Below are 17,884 nucleotides of genomic sequence, written 5' to 3' on the forward strand. Positions count from 1 at the left end.
TTTAGGGTTGAGACGAGGTGAAGCTACTTCATGCAGAGTGTGGTGAACCTTCTACAGCCTCTTTCGATCCTGCACATTGGAACCTCCATACCATCACTGCCTGGTATGGAGGTGCCAAAGTGCAGGACTGAAAGTGGCTGCAGAGGGTTGTACACTCAGCCAGCTCTATCACGGGCATAACCCTCCATGCCATCGAGGACATCTTCAAGAGGTGGTGCCTCAAGAAAGCAGTATCCATCATTAAGGACCCTCACCACCAGGGACATGCCCTCTACATCGGGAGGAGGACCAGGAGCCTGAAGACACTCACTCAACGTTTCAGGAACAGCTTCTTCCCCTCAGCCATCAGATTTCTGAACGGCCCATGAACACTGCCACGTTCTTCCTCTTTTGCATTATTTATAGATTTTTGTAATTTATGGTAATTTTTATGTCTTGCACTTTACTGTTGCCACAAAACAACAAATTTCACGACATACGTCAGTGATAATAAACCTGATTCTGATTCTTGCCCAGTAGGGCTGTGCAGGCTCAGTTCTGGTGTTCATTCAAAACAGATTGTTAGATTTTTTTGGTTATTAAGGGAAACGAGAGCTATGGAGTTAGTGCAGGAATACAGAGGTGAGGAAGAAGATCAACCAGGAACTAGATAAATATCAAACAGGCTCAAAGGGCCAGACAGTCAAACCCTGCTCTTAATTCTTGTGTTCTTATGTTACGATATATTACTTCCCTTCTAATAGTTACAGTGTGCTTCATTGACATTCTATTAATAGGTAGGCCTTGGAAAAAAAATGATGGTCTGCTAATGGGCTCATTGTCAGACACTGACCTTCAGTTAATGGACAGGTTCTGATATGTTGGCATTTCAAGAATTGCCATCCTTTTGTAGAATGGCAATGTATCCATTAACAAGGTTGCGTATTCAAACTTCAAATCATTCGCATTCCATTAACTTCATTCTGTGAAACATTGATAACCTGCTGATGGCCACAAGTACAATGACATCTCTTTCTGGCCACTACAACCAATGACTTGGACATTTTCCAGGCCCTCAGTTGCCTACTGGATCCCGAACATGATGAAGAGGAGTTACATGGAGTTCAGACTGGAGATCCATGTTGGCTAAGGATCTGCAGCAGGTGCTGGGGCTGGTGACTCCTGCCACAAGACTGGCTTCCCTATGGCAGCAAGCACGTTCTCCTGAGCTCACCCTACCTTAGACCACCTGTTCCCAGCCTCTGAGCTCTGACCCCTGACCCCTGACCCCGATCTCTTTTTGTACATGGCCTACATTTGCATTCCAAGTTAGCATTTAACTTTGGCATGCCTCTGCTATATTCCTGAAATGAAAAAGGGGGGGGGGGGGAAAAAACTTGCAGATGCTAGAAATCTGAAACAGAAACAGATATGATGGAAATGCTGTGCAGGAGAGGAGGCATCTGTAGTGAGAGAAACAGAGGTAACATTTCAGATTGGTGACCCTTCTGTGTGGGATCTGTTAGTTGCCTGTTGTTGAAATCTGACTTTTTTTTGAAGCACTGTGGTCCTCAAAGTATTTACTCTCTGAGATCAATTCAGAAGGCCATTCAAAAAATACATGAAAGAAAAGCCCCATTCTCCTGCCTTCTCCCTGTAACCTTTGATGCCCTTACTAATCAAGAACCTATCAACCTCCACTTTAAATATACCCAGTGACTTGGCCTTCACAGCCTTCTGTGGCAATGAATTCCACAGATTCACCACCCTCTGGCTAAAGAAATTCTTCCTCATCTCTGTTCTAAAGGCATGTCCTTCTATTCTGAAGATTTCAATGAGATCCCCCCTCATCCTTCTAAACTCAAGTGAGTACAAGCCCAGAGCCAACAAAGACTTCTCATACATTAACCTTTTCATTCCCTGGATCATTCTTGTAAACCTCCTCTAGCCAATGCCAGCACATCCTTTCTTAGATATGGGGCCCAAAACTGCTCACAATACTCCAAATGTGGTCTGACCAACGCCTTATAACGCCTCAGCATTACATCTTTGCTTTTATATTCTAGTCCTCTCAAATTGAATGCTAACATTGCATTTGCCTTCCTTGCTTACTGACTCAACCTGCAAGTTAACCTTTAGCAAATCCTGCACTAGGACTCGCAAGTCCCTTTGTACCTCCAATTTCTGAATTTGCTCCCTGTTTAGAAAATAGTCTACACCTTTATTCCTCCTACCAAAGTGCATGACCATACACTTCCCTACACTGTGTTCTATCTGCCACTTCTTTGTCCATTCTCCCAACCTGCAGACTCCTGCTTACTCAACACTACCTGTCCCTCCACCCATCTTTGTATCATCTGCAAACTTGGCCACAAAGCCATCATTCAATCAGATCATAGCTGATCTGACTGGACTCAGCTCTACCTACCTGCCTTTTTCCCCCATAACCATTAATTCCCCTAGTATGCAAAAATCCATCCAAATGTGTCTTAAATATATTTAATGAGGTAGCCTCTACTGCTTCCCTGGGCAGAGAATTCCACAGATTCACTACTCTCTGGGGAAAAGCAGTTCCTCCTCACCTCTGTCCCAAATCTACTCCTCCAAATCTTGAGGCTATGTCCCCTAGTTCTAGTCTCACCAACTTGTGGAAACAACTTTTCTGCCTCTATCTTATCTATCCTTTTCATAACTTTATATGTTTCTATAAGATCTCCTCTTATTCTTCTGAATTCCAGTGAGTATAGTCCCAGGTGACTCAATCTCTACTCATTGGCTAACCCCTCATCTCCAGAATCAACCTGGTGAACCTCCTCTGCACCGCCTCCAAAGCAGTTTTTTTTTCTCTCAAGTAGGGAGACTAGAACTGCCCAGGTGGGCAGTCAAGTTCCATCTCCAGTCTTCAGTATTGTTCCTGGTCACCACATGGTGAAGGGCTTCTACATTATGGATGTACAACACAGTGATATTTCCTGCCACTTATTTCAAGGTGTTGGGCCAGACCGAGACATCCCCAAACACACCCCCATAGTCTCTCTGTGATCTACCTAGGAAAATTGGTGTACCATACCAAAATCAGACAGGTCAACCAAAGTTCTCCATAAATACAGGAAGTCCCCCAACATTGAGACCCATTGGCCACCTCATCTCCCCATCAGCCTCTTGGCACTAGCCACATTTCGAACTTCTCCTTGCCTTCCACAGTAACCTTCCTATTCAAATGAGAACCTGTATCTGACCCTATCATTCACAGTGTATGTATTCTTGGAGTGGGACTCCTGAATATTTAGACTTCTGTGACTTTTGACCTTCTGTGAAGAGTCACTTTAGTGTTACCTAATAAACATGTTTGATGCATTGGTGGTCTATTAAGTGGCACATTAATAGATTACTGTGGGTTAATAAGCATGTTGTAATCCACTAGAATCTTGCTAATAAAGCATATGCTCCAGTGAATTTGAATCCTGTTAGTGCAACATTATGAATGAGATAGAGCATAACTCATCACAGTCTGTAATTAGTACAGGCCATTTCAAAATACAGCACAGCAGCTGAAAGTATAAATGGAAAGATTACACCCATTTATTTCCAATAACTCGAGGGATAGGAGTTGTGGTGACATTGCAGAGGAGTTAGCTGTGATTCTGATAGGAAGCATGACATCAACATCTTCTCAAAAGATTGAATTCGCCCACGCTTTTCACAAAACATCTGTCACGGTGACTCACAAACTGAGCTCTGACTTTCCAGCGTTTGCTCTGCTCCCTGCTTCCTAACATTCTTCATTAACTTTTTAATCAGAGTGTGATGAATCAAGTCTGGGGGCCTACATTCCCCATATGATTTAAGCAGCACATTAATAGTTCTGGAACCGTAATGATATGGTCATTGTGAAAAGTGGGTGAGCAGTTTAGTTGCTAACATTGCTTATTAATGTACGAGTTGTTCAACACTTGGAAGTTCAGAGTCAGTGGGTCAATGAATGACCCAGATTTCACTGGCTTGTGATTAGCAGATCTTGGTCATCACTCTCAGCACCACTGGGACAGCATAGATCTGGGTCATGTGTATATCAGATCGAGACTCAATAACTAAAGAACAATAGCGAACTAATAAGGATTCTCAGACGTTTGGCAGCTTGGTGATGTGTTCAACTGTTTGGATTTATTGAATGGAGCTTTACAAGTTGCCACAGTGAGATGTGAACTTTCAGCCTCTGAATGTCTTATGCAGTAACACTAATCCATTATACCCCCTTTCTCTTTGCCAGTACAAGTAATAGGAGATATGGCCTTTGGTATTCTCACAAGAGTTGCCAGCTACATTCAACATTGAGGCAGGCATTGCTGTTAGTACTGGGAGAAAAGAGGGACCTGTTCTGGTGAAATCAGTACTGTACAAGAAGAGTAAGGTTGGCTGAGAGTGACCAAGCTGTAATGATATCATCAGCAAACTCCATGCACTGATTAGGCACCCAACATTAAGTTGATGTGACTCTCCAATTATTTACAGAGGAAGTGCTGCACAGAGGGAGATGCAGCCTTTCAAACTGGATATTAAACTGAAGTCCAGTTCACACAGATGTTATTAACCCCATGGCATATAAACAGAGCAATGCCTTTGGCTGCTTTATTGGAAATCAGAAGTGCAAAATTTGTGCTACACTATATAACACTCTAATTAGACCCTGTTTGGAGTACTGTGATAAACTCTGGGCACCCCATCTTACAGTTCATGTATAGGGCTTGATACAAGTACAGATTCATAGTATGGTACTGAACCCAAGGAGTGTGTTAAGTTTTGAGGAAGGGTTATATAGATTATGTGTGTTGATTAGGAAGTCTTCAAATTGAGCTGCTCAAGATGATTGAAGGATTTCATAGGTTACACAGAGAGAAACTATCTCCTTTGAGCCAATTTTGGACAAAGAGATGTAACTATAAAAATCAGAGTGAGGCAGCTTGGGAATATTGCCAGGAAGTTGTTCTTCTCTCAAAGTAGTGGAAATCTGGAACACACCTCCCCAAAAACAATAGTAGTTAAAAGTATTGAAATTTCAGAACTTGGTATTGATTTATTATTGCCACTTGTACAGTGGAAAAACTTGTCTTGGGTACCATTCGTACAGATCCATTCGTTACACAGTGCATTGAAGTAGTACAGGGTAAAAATTAACAGAATACACAGCCACAGAGGAAGTGCAGTGCAGGTAGACAATAAGGTGCAAGGTCATAACAAGGTAGATTGTGAGGTCAAGAGTCCTTCTCATCCTATAAGGGAACTGTTCAATAGTCTTATCACAGTGGGATAGAAGCTGTCCTGGAGCCTGGTGGTATGTGCCCTCAGGCTCCTGTATCTTCTGCCTGATGGGAGAGAGGAGAAGAGAGAATGACCCGGATGGATGGGGTCATTGACTGATTGACATCAGACTAATTGCCTAATTGATAAAAAATGATTGACATTTTAATTAGGCATAATATTGGGGTTGAGATACAGAATTAATGTAATTTGATTGAATCATGGGACAAGCTGAAGGGATAGATCTACCTACTTCTGTTCCTATATTTCCCTTATGTTGCAATCATCACTAATGACTCATTAGAGTATTTTGGGACAGTATGATAAAGTGCTAATTACATGCAAATTGCCTAATTTTGCTGCCACAGAGCAGGACAGTTTGTTATTTTAATTTTTTAAAAGTATTTACAATTCTTTATTATTTTAGTATGTTAGTGCTGCTCCTGGTACTCAGGAAAGCCTATAGTTTACACACACACACACATCCCAAATCTGTGGACCTCGTGGTGTCTGCTGAGTAATGTGTGTGTGCTATAATCTGAGGAGCAAAAGAATTTGAGGATATTTGGTATGTCACCAAAGAATCTTACAAATTTCTTAGATGTACAGTGGAGAGCATTATGACTGGTTACATCACTGCCTGGTCTGGAGCCTCGAATGCACAGGATTGCAAGAGACTGCAGAGATATAGCCAGCTCCATCACGGGCACAACCCTCCTCACCATTGAGGACATCTTCAGGAGGCAGCATCCATCACTAAGGACCCTCATCATCTGGGATATGCCCTCTTCTCGTTACTACCATCAGGGAGGAGGTACGGAAGCCTGAAGACCCATAGTCAACAATTCAGGAACAGCTTCTTCCCTTGCACCATCAGATTTCTGAACGATCCATGAATCCACAAATACTACCTCATTATTCCTTTTTCTTTGCACTATTTATTTATTTTTGTAATTTATGGATTTTTATGTCTTTGCACTATACTGCTGCCACAAAACAACAAATTTCACGTCATATGGCAGTGATAATAAATCTGATACTGATAATAGTAGGGTACACTGAGGAAGCACTTAACAGCTGGGAAGCATTGCTTGCGATCCTCTAACCAATTTTGTGAAATAATGTGCAGTTCTCTTTAAAAAAACTCGGTTGACAGCTGCAAATTCATGTTGCAGTAACTTACCCTTTCATTATAATGTATTGTCAGGATTAAGCCATACAGCTGTGTCTGAAAGTAGCCATCATCCAACATCAATTAACCTAGTATTAGGTTTGAGGTGTTGAGTACTGACCAACAATCAGCCAGAGGCACAAATTGTAAAATAAGTTCTTCTGTCTATGGCTGATGGTGCTCAAGGATTAAGCAGGGAAATATCCAGTGTGGATCTGAACCATGTGGATCAGGAAGGTCCCAGTTTTGGTTCCCAGCACTGCTTCCACTATTACAGCGCCAGTGACCTGGATTCAATTCCGGCCACTGTCTGTAAGGAGCTTGTACGTTCTCCCCGTGTCTGTGTGGGTTTCCTCCAGGTGCTCCGGTTTCCTCCCACGTTCCAAAGATATACGGGTTAGGAAGTTGTGGGCATACTATGTTGGCGCCAGAAGCATGGCGACACTTGCGGGCTGCCCCCAGAACACTACGCTAAAGATGTATTTCATTGTGTGTTTCGATGTACATGCGACTAATAAAGATATCTTATCCCAGCTGGGAGATACTAAACTGTGCATTTCTGCAAAATACATGCTGAGCATCATTGACCTGAATCCTGATAATCCTAGTCCCATCTCTCAGCAGCTCTCCTATCTCTTTCAATACTGCTCACCATCTGTTTCTCCTTTGTGTGCCATTGATACCGGTGCAGAGGAAGGGTGGTGGGTAAGAGGAAAGGAAGGTTGCATGAAAGATCAGTCAGAGGATGAAGGGCATGGCCAGACACACAGCAAGGATCCAGAGATAATGGAGTGAGTTGCATTTTATAAATGAACTCAGAAATCATAAAAGGTCGACTGGTGGTTTTTGGTGTCTGCAGAATTATAGAAAATAAAACTGAGTCATTTAATCCTTCTTGGGATATTAATACTGAGATTCCTGGTGCATGAGAGGCTGTCTCAAGTTTACAATATGAATAGAAGAATAGTTGTTAACTATTCTGCAAATATCCTGAATGCATTTTTTATGAGTAACTCAAAGACTGTTAAGCTCAAAAAAACTTTTTAAATCTGTAATTTACTTTGAAAGATTTCAAGAGAAATGTTCTCCTTTCGTAAATAGTTTTAGTTGCATTGTTGAATGTGAGTTGATTATGGATGGGTACTGTTGGAAATGAGCAACTGCAGAAAGCACTAGAGTCAAATTGCAGGCAACGTATTTGTTAGTAATACAGTCTGTACTGTTTGTTATAATGTCATCGGTGATATTTTGCAAGAACTGTGTTGGGGACAAACGGAGGAACACCATCGTACATTATAGTTTTGATAGTGGTCTTTTTAGAGGCCCATCGTAAGCCTCAGAAAGAGCGGACCACATCACAAACTACTCACCTACCTACCCCATCGGCCAACACCTGTCCCTCCTTTAGAAGTCTGCTGTTCCCACATCAGCATTATGATCTACCTCAGGACCTACAAAACTGCAGTGGAAATTGTCCTCGATCCCAAGGGACAGTCTGAGAAGTTTTAGCATAGAACATGCTAAAAAGTCTGCCGGTATCTGTAGAAAAGTGCCAATTTCTATGGATTAGGCACAAAGTATAGAAATTTTACTTCTCTCTGGCTGTAAATTCTTTTATGAATGAAGTACCTTTGTTCAGTTTGCCAGCTTCCCTCCAGTATCACAGGGAGTAAATGAGAGAAGACACTGAGACAAAGCGACAATCAGAGGAAGAAGTTTCCATCCCAAGAAGGATAGGAAAACTAATGGCAAAGTTGCTCCTCTTCTCTGAAGCCAATTTTGCACAATTCTTAACGTGAGGTGAAGTTGAACCTCAGCAACATGCCTGCGCCTTTGGCAACAGCTGATGAATGTTCTGGGAAAGGGATTTCAGGCACACTTTTCCTACACTAAGTTGTGAAGTGGCAAAAAAACCTCTTGTGTTGCTTTTAAGAGTTAACATTGTGGCTTTCACATATTGTGGTTATATTGCACAGCTTCCTTCCTGTGTAGCTGCTTCTCTATTTTCTGGTGTTGCACTGAGGCGAGAAGCAACTTGGTTTCTCTGATGGCTGAGGTTCAGCGAAGTTCATCGCGGCATTCGTCGCACAGGTAATACAATCCTTCTGCAGGTGCAACCTTGGCTTACTGTCTGATCTGGAGTAGCAACTTAGACTTTCTCAGCAGAAATGGTGCCATTGTATGAGTTGCGATGGGCCTCTGTGAAGAAGCAGCTTGTGCAGTGCCTTCCTGCCTTCAGCTTCTCATAATCGTGTGATTGCTGATTTCCCAAGGGGACTCAGTAGAACAGAGTTTTGAGTTGGCACACCCATGAAACAGCTGTTGATTTACTATGAAATTGCAACTGGATGCTCATTTTGGCAGGGTGGAATCCTCCATGGTATTGCTGTTTTAAACAGATACTTTTGTCTTTCCCATGCCATTAGTATTGTACCTCACTCCAGTAAAAGAGTATAAGTTACTTGATGGTGATCTTGTGTACTTGAGCAGCTGGAATCCTAGGAATGACCCACCCTATGGCTCTGTAAAAGGGCCCCGGTGTGGTTCTGCTGGGAGCACTCTTGGCCAAAAGCCAAATCTTATTCTGAAGTACGAGCTTTGAAAGGCAAAGAAACTTGGCTGATCCCTTTATGTATCAAGATCCATCCGCCCTGTGCTTGAAAGTGCACACCATGGTGGGAATGAGCTCAGCCGTAAAGAAAATATACTTTTTAGGCCACACCTTAAAATATGTGGTTGACTCGGGTATTAGAGGATTAACTGCTGTCCAGCAAGATCTCAGCATGTCTTAGGAAGGGATTCTCATCAGTTTTGTCAATGTTAACTGAAGGAATAGGAAAAGGAATTGTCCCTAAACCTGCAAATTCTTCCATTGATATTCAGTATATTGGTTTAATGATACAATATTTTTGTTTTACTTTTTATTTGCATGTTTTCTCAAAGTAGGAGGCAATGGTAAGAGGAAATTTGTTGCCAACTTTGATAACTAGGAGAAGGGGCTTCTCTGTGAACTGCTGCTACATGAGCTGATGTTCTCACAATAATGTTGCAAGGGGACTCCAAGAGTTTGACCTTGATGCCGAATGAAAGGCTGGTGTCTGCCCTGGTCAAGATATTGTATGACTTGCTGGGAGGACTTGAGGTTACAAAGCTCATTTGATCTTCCTGTTCATCCTTCTTGGTTGGAGAGGACATGGAGCCAGGAAATTATGTTGAATTGGCGATGTTTGGTGAGTTGTGTACTGTATCCTGTTGATAATACACACTGCACCACATTGCCTTGGCTTTCAGAGGCAGAGATACACATCAAGCAAACTGTGTTGTGTGGGATGGCATTGAGCTTGTTGAGTGTGGTTAAAGCCCAGTTCTGTCCTCAGCCATAGTGTTGATCAGTTTAGTGGCCGATTAATGATAACTTTCAGGAATTTGATTATGGGGAATTAACACACGTTAACATTTTAGAGTAAAGAGAATATGATTTTTCTCTACGAGTTTAATAAGAAGCAAAAATGAATTTATATGGTGCCTTTTGCAACTTCAGGAATTCCCAAAGTGCTTTAAAGCTAACAAAATACTTTTCAAATGTGACTGCATGAAATTCAGAAAACAGTTTGGATATTTTGCGATTAGTGAGGCCCTTAATGGTGAACAGATAATGTGTTTTCAGATGCTGGTTGAAAGATAAATGTTAGGCAGGATGACTGTCCCACTGAGTCCTCTGTACTGCTCTGAATCTTTGGAGCAGGATTTGAACTGCAACCTTCTAGTATACAGATGTGACAGCACTGAGCCACAGCTATCATTTACTTAGCATAAATATTATATGCTACTTGTCATTCAAGCCTGCCTGTTATCCAGGTCCTGTTGTGGGCTGACTTGGACTGCATTACTGGAAGAATTATGAGAGCATCTGTTACCCCATTCTTGATGCAAGTAGAAGGGGATGAACTTTGAAGAAGCATTTGTACGTGGTTGGCCGAAGGATATTCTGTAGAGGAGACCTTGTGTTGATGTTCAGAGACTAAGAGTGCTAGCCTCTGATGATCCTGACCGTCTTGTCAGTGTAGCTATAACCATTGGTATTTTCCTCCTGACATCCAACTCCATGACCCATACCAATAAATGTTGATAGATGTATTGCATTATTGAATGTGGTTGTACAGAATGTCATTCCGAAACAGTCCAGTGCTCCGGTTGTAGTCTGCTCAAGTCCTAAGAGCTAAACTATGGTCAGCAAAAACAATATTCTTATTTAAATGACCAGTGCTTGGAGATGTTACAGAATAAAGTTTAGAAGTATTTTTGATTTGGGAATGGGTGCTGACCTTCCTTTCTGGGGTGCAGTGAAGATACCAATAACTCGGGTTGTTTTAAGCCTTTTCACTGTGCACTTACAGTGCAAAGGAGTGCTTCCTTCCCCAGCCTGTCTTTATTCATGTTCATTCATATTGCCAAGTGTATGAGGTGCACTGTCAAAATAATGGAACCACTTTCAATAATACAAGTTGACCTGACCACAACCACAGGGACACACGGTTTTGAGCAATTTGCCCTCAGTTCTATTTATAAGTGATTTGTATCACATACAGGACTCTAATTTCCCTAATAGAAACAGCCAACTATTCATGCCCAAAGCAAATGTATTTCATGGTCTCCAAGATTTAATACATGAGTTTCAATGCAAGTTCATCCTCAAAAGATTTCTTTTCTATGTGCTGTTTCACAGAGGTTGGTTTTCTTGATACCTCTCCTCAAAAGCTATTTGTCCATGGAGGATGTGTCAACTGATCTGCCATGAATTAATTTTCATTGTTACATCTTGTGGCTGACATTATTAGAGAAAGGACAAGAGGAAGCACCTTGACAGGACGAACTCCACATCTTGGTTCAGGGACACTAAGGCCAATTGCAGTTATCTTGGCCTTGCTAAGATCAGCTAATGATTCACCGATCCAGGAAGTTGAACCAGTGACTTATGCTTGTCCTACTCTCCAGCAATGCTGACATTAACAATTCACTAAATCAGCTTGCAGTATTTTTATTATTACATTTCCTCTCATAATATGTCTAGTTGGATCAGAAGACAGCATTGGAATTATCTTTTTCTTGCATTTACTCCTGTGGTCACTTGTTTTCTTCATCCCTCTTCCATATTTTAACCACGTGCAGTTAAAAATAACTAAACTCTCCTTTTATTGTAATTTAATCTGTGTTAATCTAACAGTTTTCCATGCTGTGCACAAATTGCTGGTGTTGAGACGGATATTTCAGCACAACTCAGAGAGCATCATCACTCTGGACCTGGAACATTTCATCTCACTTTCATAACACTATCTTTGTGTTAACAAACATTCATCTCTCACTCTCGCTCGGTGGGATTATGCATTGGCTGCTTTGGCAAAATAGGCGAAAAGGAAGATATTGCACAGGTGTTTGGTGATCACTATCGGGCAAAGATATATCCTGGGCTGATTACAATAATGTTTACGATGCATTTAATTTGTGCTTTGTCTGACCTGGATATTGCTACCTATGCAAGGCAGTGGATATTCTTCATGTATTGGCATGGATAGAGGATTGCTTCGCCAATGGAAGGCAGAGAGTTGGGATTAATGGCTGTTTCTCTGGTTGGTAATCAGTGGTGAGCGGGGTTCCTCAGGGGTCAGTGCTTGGCCTGCAACTGTTCACGATATACATTAACAATATGAAGAGGGGACTGAGTGTAGCGTATCTAAGTTTGCTGATGACACTGAATTGAGTGGAAAAGCAAATTACGCAGAGAATGTGGAGTCTCTGCAGAGAGGTATAGATAGGTTAAGTGAGTGGGTAAGAGTCTGGCAGACAGAGTACAATGTTGGTAAATGTGAGCTCATCCACTTTGGAAGGGAAAATAGAAGATCAGATCATTATTTATATGGTGAGACATTGCAGTTGTGCAGAGGGACCTGGGAGTGCTTGTACATGAATCGCAAGAGGTTGGTTTGCAGGTGCAACAGGTTATCAAGAAGGCAAATAGAATGGTGGCCTTCATTGCTAGAGGGATTGAATTTAAGAGCAGGGAGGTTATGCTGCACCAGTACAGGTTACTGGTGAGGCTGCACCTGGAATACTGTGTGCAGTTTCTGGCCTCCTTATGTGAGAAAAGATATACTGGCTTTGGAGGTGGTGCAGAGGACGTTCACCAGGTTGATTCCAGTGATGAGGGGGTTGGCCTATAATGGGACATTGACTCACCTGGGATTACACTCGCTGAAATTCGGAAGAATGAGAGGAGATGTTATAGAAGCGTATAAAATTATGAAAGGGCAGGAATAAGGCAGGAAAGTTGTTTCCACTGGTGGGTGAGACTAGAACTAGGGGACATAGCCTCAAGATTTGGGGGAGTAGATTTGGGACAGAGATGAAGAGAAACTGCTTTTCCAGAGAGTAGTGAATCTGTGGAATTCTCTGCCCAGGGAAGCAGTAGAGGCTATCTCGTTAAATATATTTAAGGCACAGTTAGATTTTTGCATAGTAGGGGAATTAATGGTTATGGGGAAAAGGCAGGTGGGTGGATCTGAGTCCATGGCCAGATCAGCCACGATCTTATTGAATGGCAGAGCAGGCTCGACAGGCAGATGGCCTATATTATGGTCTTAACTTTATTGGTAAATAAATTCACAAATTTTGCTAAATTTAAGGAATAAGTCTTTGGATAAAGTTCAAAAATAATCATCTTTGCACTGTTACCTGGGGAATTACTAACCTCTTATGGCTGGATAATGCGAGAGGAGAGATAAATCTCACCTTTATCAATTCCTGAAGACCACCATTTAGTTTATTGGTAATCATTTGGTCATTCCCAAACTCACCCTAACATGATAAAGTGTGCCGTGGTTGCTTTTGAAACGACGTTTGTGTCAATTATATAATTGTTTTTCTTGAAAGCTGAGCAAAGCCGGTCATTAACTGAAACGGCAGTTTGTGTACCCATGTACATATTTATATCAGTCAAGCTTCAGTCCTACTGGACTCCTATAGATTTGTATATTATAGAAATAAAAAATTCACAGAAAATGTGAACTGTATTGTCGATGTACTATTCCTCACAAAAATGTCATTGCTGCCGATTCTTATTTCAATGATAATCCAACTTTTCAAACTTAAAATCAAATTTTGGCTTGATAGATTAACCACACCTGAGAATGCATAGGGAAACCATTTTCAAATGCCATCCTCTGCCCTGCTGTCTTTGAGTGCTGATTCCACACTCTGCCATGACATCATGTCACGAAATGCAGAAATGTAACCCGAAACTATGACTCACGATTAACTCTCATCTCTCCATCATATACACTTTTCAAAAAAAGCCTAACATTAAGCTTTAAGAACAATATTTCATTACATGAGAACACAGGAAAAAAGGAGCAGGAGTAGGCCACCTGACCCCTGAAGCCTGTCCTACTATTCTATATGATCAGGACTGATCTACACTGGCCTCAACTCCTGTGCCAGTTCCCCATAGCCCTCAATTCATCTATCTTTCAAATATTTATCTACCTCCACTTTAAATACTTAAAATAATCTAACCTCCAAAGTCTCCTGAGGTAGAGAATTCTAGAGATTCACCACCCTTTGTGACAAGAAATTTGTGTGCAGCTCAGTTTTCAATGCCTGGCCCCTCATCCTGTAACCATATCCCCTTGTTCAAGATTCCTCCAAGTGAAAACAGATATCTACCCTGATGTGTCTTCTCAGGAGCTTCTACAGTATATGTCAATAAGGTCACCCATCATTCTTCTAAACTCCAAAGAATATGGACCAGATCTGTCCAGGCTCTCTTGAGATGACAACCCTCTCATTTCCGAAATTAGCTGGATGAATCTCTTTTGCATTGCCTCCATTGCCACTATTATCCTTTTTAGAATAAGGGGATCCTTTGCATTAAAGGCCAGTGTGCCACTTGTCCTCGTAACTACTTGCTGCACCTGCCTGCTGACCTTTTGTGATTCATGCACTGGAACATCTAGATCCTGCTGAACTTCGCTCATTTGCAGTCTTGCTCCATTTAGATGATAATCCACCTTTTCATTCCTTCTGAAGTACATGACCTCACCCTTTCCCATACTGAATTTGTCAGGTTTTTGCCCAATCACTCACTCTATCTATGTCCCATTGCAAGGTCACAGTATCCTCATCAAAACATGCCGTTCCACCTAATTTTGTGTCTTCGGCATTATTTTCTTATGCATCCTGCAACTTTCTTGTATGAATATTGACCAGCATTTTGTAACACCCTTATTTTCAAATCTGTTTTAATTTAAACCCCAACCCTGGGTTTTCAATCACTCCTCTTTTCCAATTTCCCTCAGGCTGCTCACTTCCTTTGCAAGACGTTCATCCTTTGCCTGTTTAATACCTTAATGTTCCTGAACATTATTTGACTGAAGTGTATGTTTCCTCCCTGTAGTCTTTATTATCTGCAATCTTTTTGTTTAGTTTTCAAGAAAAGCCTTCCATCTGAACTGTAAACTTGTATGTTTCCTCTATTTTCTGGCATGATGCAAAATTATATGGATTTTATGACTCAACTGATATATGTAGGTGTTAATGCTTCACATAAGTTGCCTTCTACTCCTCTGCACCCAATGCTATCAGCATAAACATTCGTTTCTTTTCTTCCACTTGTGTTTATTTAGTTTACCCTTAAAAGCACCTCATCTGTACACATGATCCACTCCAGCTATGCCTGAGGTTACAGTGGATTTTTGTGGGTTATTCTCTGATGGTGCGGAGGAATTGTGTTAAACTGACTCAGTAGAGTAGGTGCCCTTCTTTCTTCTGCCTCTGCTAGCTCGGCACCAGCTGTGGATCCTGCCTGGGTTTCCTGATCTGTGGGGTTCAGCACTGAGCTGGGTTATTTGTAAAAACAGGTTCTACAGGAGCAACAGTGAAGCTGCTTTCATTTTGATCAAAGTTTGTACAGAGCATGCCTCGATTTACACCTGCCGGTAAATATTTGTTCTTATTTTCCTCTGCCCCCAATTCCAGCGAGTTCCCAGAAACCGACGAGGATGGAGAGCTTGCGCGCCTGGAAGCTGAACAGAAGCTGGAGCAGATCCGCCGGAGCCTCGATGAGAAGGAAATGCAGGAGTATGAGCGCCTGCGGCAGCGGGGCCACGATATGGAGCTTGAGCTGGAGGAGCTGAAGAAGAAGAGGGAAGACCGGCGCAAGGTGCGGGAGGAGGAGGAGCTACGCCGGCAGCAGCAGGAACAGGAGCTGCAAGTCAGGGAGGAGGTGGGCGTGACCTCGGGCTTTAAAGGCTTTTCCATCAGTTGAGAACTCAGAATGGTGCAGACTAAGGAAATTCATGGCTTGGTCGCCATTGGTGTTGATTAGCAGTTCTTAGCTAGGTACAGCATGGAAATTGGAATTGGTTTATTATTGTTACACGTACCAAGGTACAGTGAAAAACTGCATACCATTCATACAGATCAATTCCTTACACAGTGCATTGAGGTAATACAAGGTAAACCAATAACAGAATGCAGAATAAAGTGCAACAGCCTCAGAGAAAGTGCAGTGCAGGTAGACAATAAGGTGCAAGATCGTAACGAGGTAGATTGTGAGGTCAAGAGTCCATCTTATCGTATTAGGGAACCATTCAATAGTCTTATAACAGCGGGATAGAAGCTGTCCTTGAGCTTGGTGGTACGTGCTTTCAGGCATTTTTATCTTCTGCCCGATGGGAGAGAGGAGAAGAGAGAATGTCTGGTCTTTGATTATGCTGACTGCTTTACCGAGGCGCAAGAAGTATAGACAGAGTCCATGGAGGGGAGGCTGGTTTCTGTGATGTGCTGAGCTGTGTCCACAACTCTCTGCAGTTTCTTGCAGTCCTGGGCAGAGCAGTTGCCGTACCAAGCCGTGATGCATCCAGATAGGATGCTTTCTATGGTGCATCAATAAAAATTGGTGAGGGTCCACGGGGCATGCCAAATTTCTTTAGCCTCCTATGCTGTGGGTCTGCTATGATTAGCTTCACTGCCTTAAAGGAAAAGAAGATTGCCCAGGGTCTCTACTCTGATCATTACAGAACCACCCTCATTTGAAGAGCTGATAAGTGGGCAATGATGAGAGGATCAACCTCAGCTGAGTACCTTTCATAATGATTAGCTGTGAACAAAGTCATTCTGAGTGTGTGGGAATGGAGGATGACTGGTCTCTCCATGGGACTGCATTGGAGCAATGCCTTCCAAAGTGATTTTTGTTTCCATTTATACAACCATTCTTTCTTTAGTGTCTCACTTAAAAGATGACATGCCTGTCATGCAAATCACCCTTAGATCTGCTTTGAGGTTTCAACCAGATTATGAATTATAAATCTTGGAATGAAGCTGAAACCTACAGTATTTTAACTCCCAAGATCAGAGCGTAACCAAATGATCCAACTTAACCTAGTAAAAGTTGATCAGGCGGACTGGCAGTTTTCCTGTTTTTGATCCTTTAAACACTTTGAACTTAATGTCCAAAATGTGATACACGTGGGCAGATACTTGTGAGGCTTGTGTAATGCAGAATTACCTCATATATTACACAATATATGATACTGTTTTTGTGGTGGAGCTGGCATTTGAAAACAAGAAGTATATAAATACAATCTATAGTCAAGATACTTGCAAAATCATGCAAGGATTTGTAGAAAGCCACAGCAAAATATTTGCCAGGGATCCTGGCACTAAAATCCAAGTGGGTTGTTACTTTAAGAATGAGGCATGAGCAAGTAACACTCACTACTGCCACTTTTATGCAACTCTGGTTTGCCTGTGTTGCAATAAACATGCAACAAAGTCTGGGAAATCACCAGCAACCCCAGTGGGATGTAGAATGATGGAGACCCGGTAAAGTGGAATTACAGCTGATCCAAAGGTTGACATCACCCAACATAAAAGGAAATTACTGCATACAGTTGTAGATGTTTGCTCTTCTCTGAAGCTTCTTCAATTATTGAAAGGGATCCTTACTTAGTGGCTACTGCGCCTGTTTAATTGATTGATATTCCACTTCCTCCATTGTCATGATGGCCCACACGCCAACTCTTCAACAAAAAACATAAACAGAAAATGCTGGAAATATTCAGCAAGTCAGGCAGCATTTCTGGCAACAAACACAATTTCAGGTCAAGGACCTTCCAGATTTTCAGCAGCTCTTTGCTTTTTTGGTTACCTCCATTTTTCTTCATGAGGACTCATGCATGCACTAACAGTGACTAGTTAAATTGCATTGATTCCATTCCCCCTCCCCTGTCTTGGCATGATCCAATTTGAAACCTTGGCCATGCATTCAGTTGCATCGAATGCTACCTCAAACCCTCTCCACCTCCTTTAAGGTATTCCTTAAAACCTGTCTCTTCAAACAAGCTTTTTTAGTAACCCATTCCATTATCTTTTTCTTTAGCT

The 17,884-nt window shown here is 41.9% G+C and overlaps 1 protein-coding gene across 7 annotated transcripts in view; it reads left to right on the forward strand.

Annotated features, from left to right (window-relative positions):
* lsp1a (lymphocyte specific protein 1 a) overlaps nucleotides 1-17,884 on the forward strand; it is a 215,809-nt gene that overhangs the window by 145,252 nt on the left and 52,673 nt on the right. For all 7 annotated transcript variants that reach the window (XM_052029179.1, XM_052029175.1, XM_052029176.1 and 4 more), the window contains one exon: nucleotides 15,479-15,725. In XM_052029179.1, coding sequence (XP_051885139.1) covers nucleotides 15,479-15,725 — 247 coding nt within the window. The remainder of the gene's footprint in view (nucleotides 1-15,478; nucleotides 15,726-17,884) is intronic.

The sequence above is a fragment of the Pristis pectinata genome, chromosome 14 (assembly GCF_009764475.1).
Source record: "Pristis pectinata isolate sPriPec2 chromosome 14, sPriPec2.1.pri, whole genome shotgun sequence".
NCBI lineage: Eukaryota > Metazoa > Chordata > Chondrichthyes > Rhinopristiformes > Pristidae > Pristis > Pristis pectinata.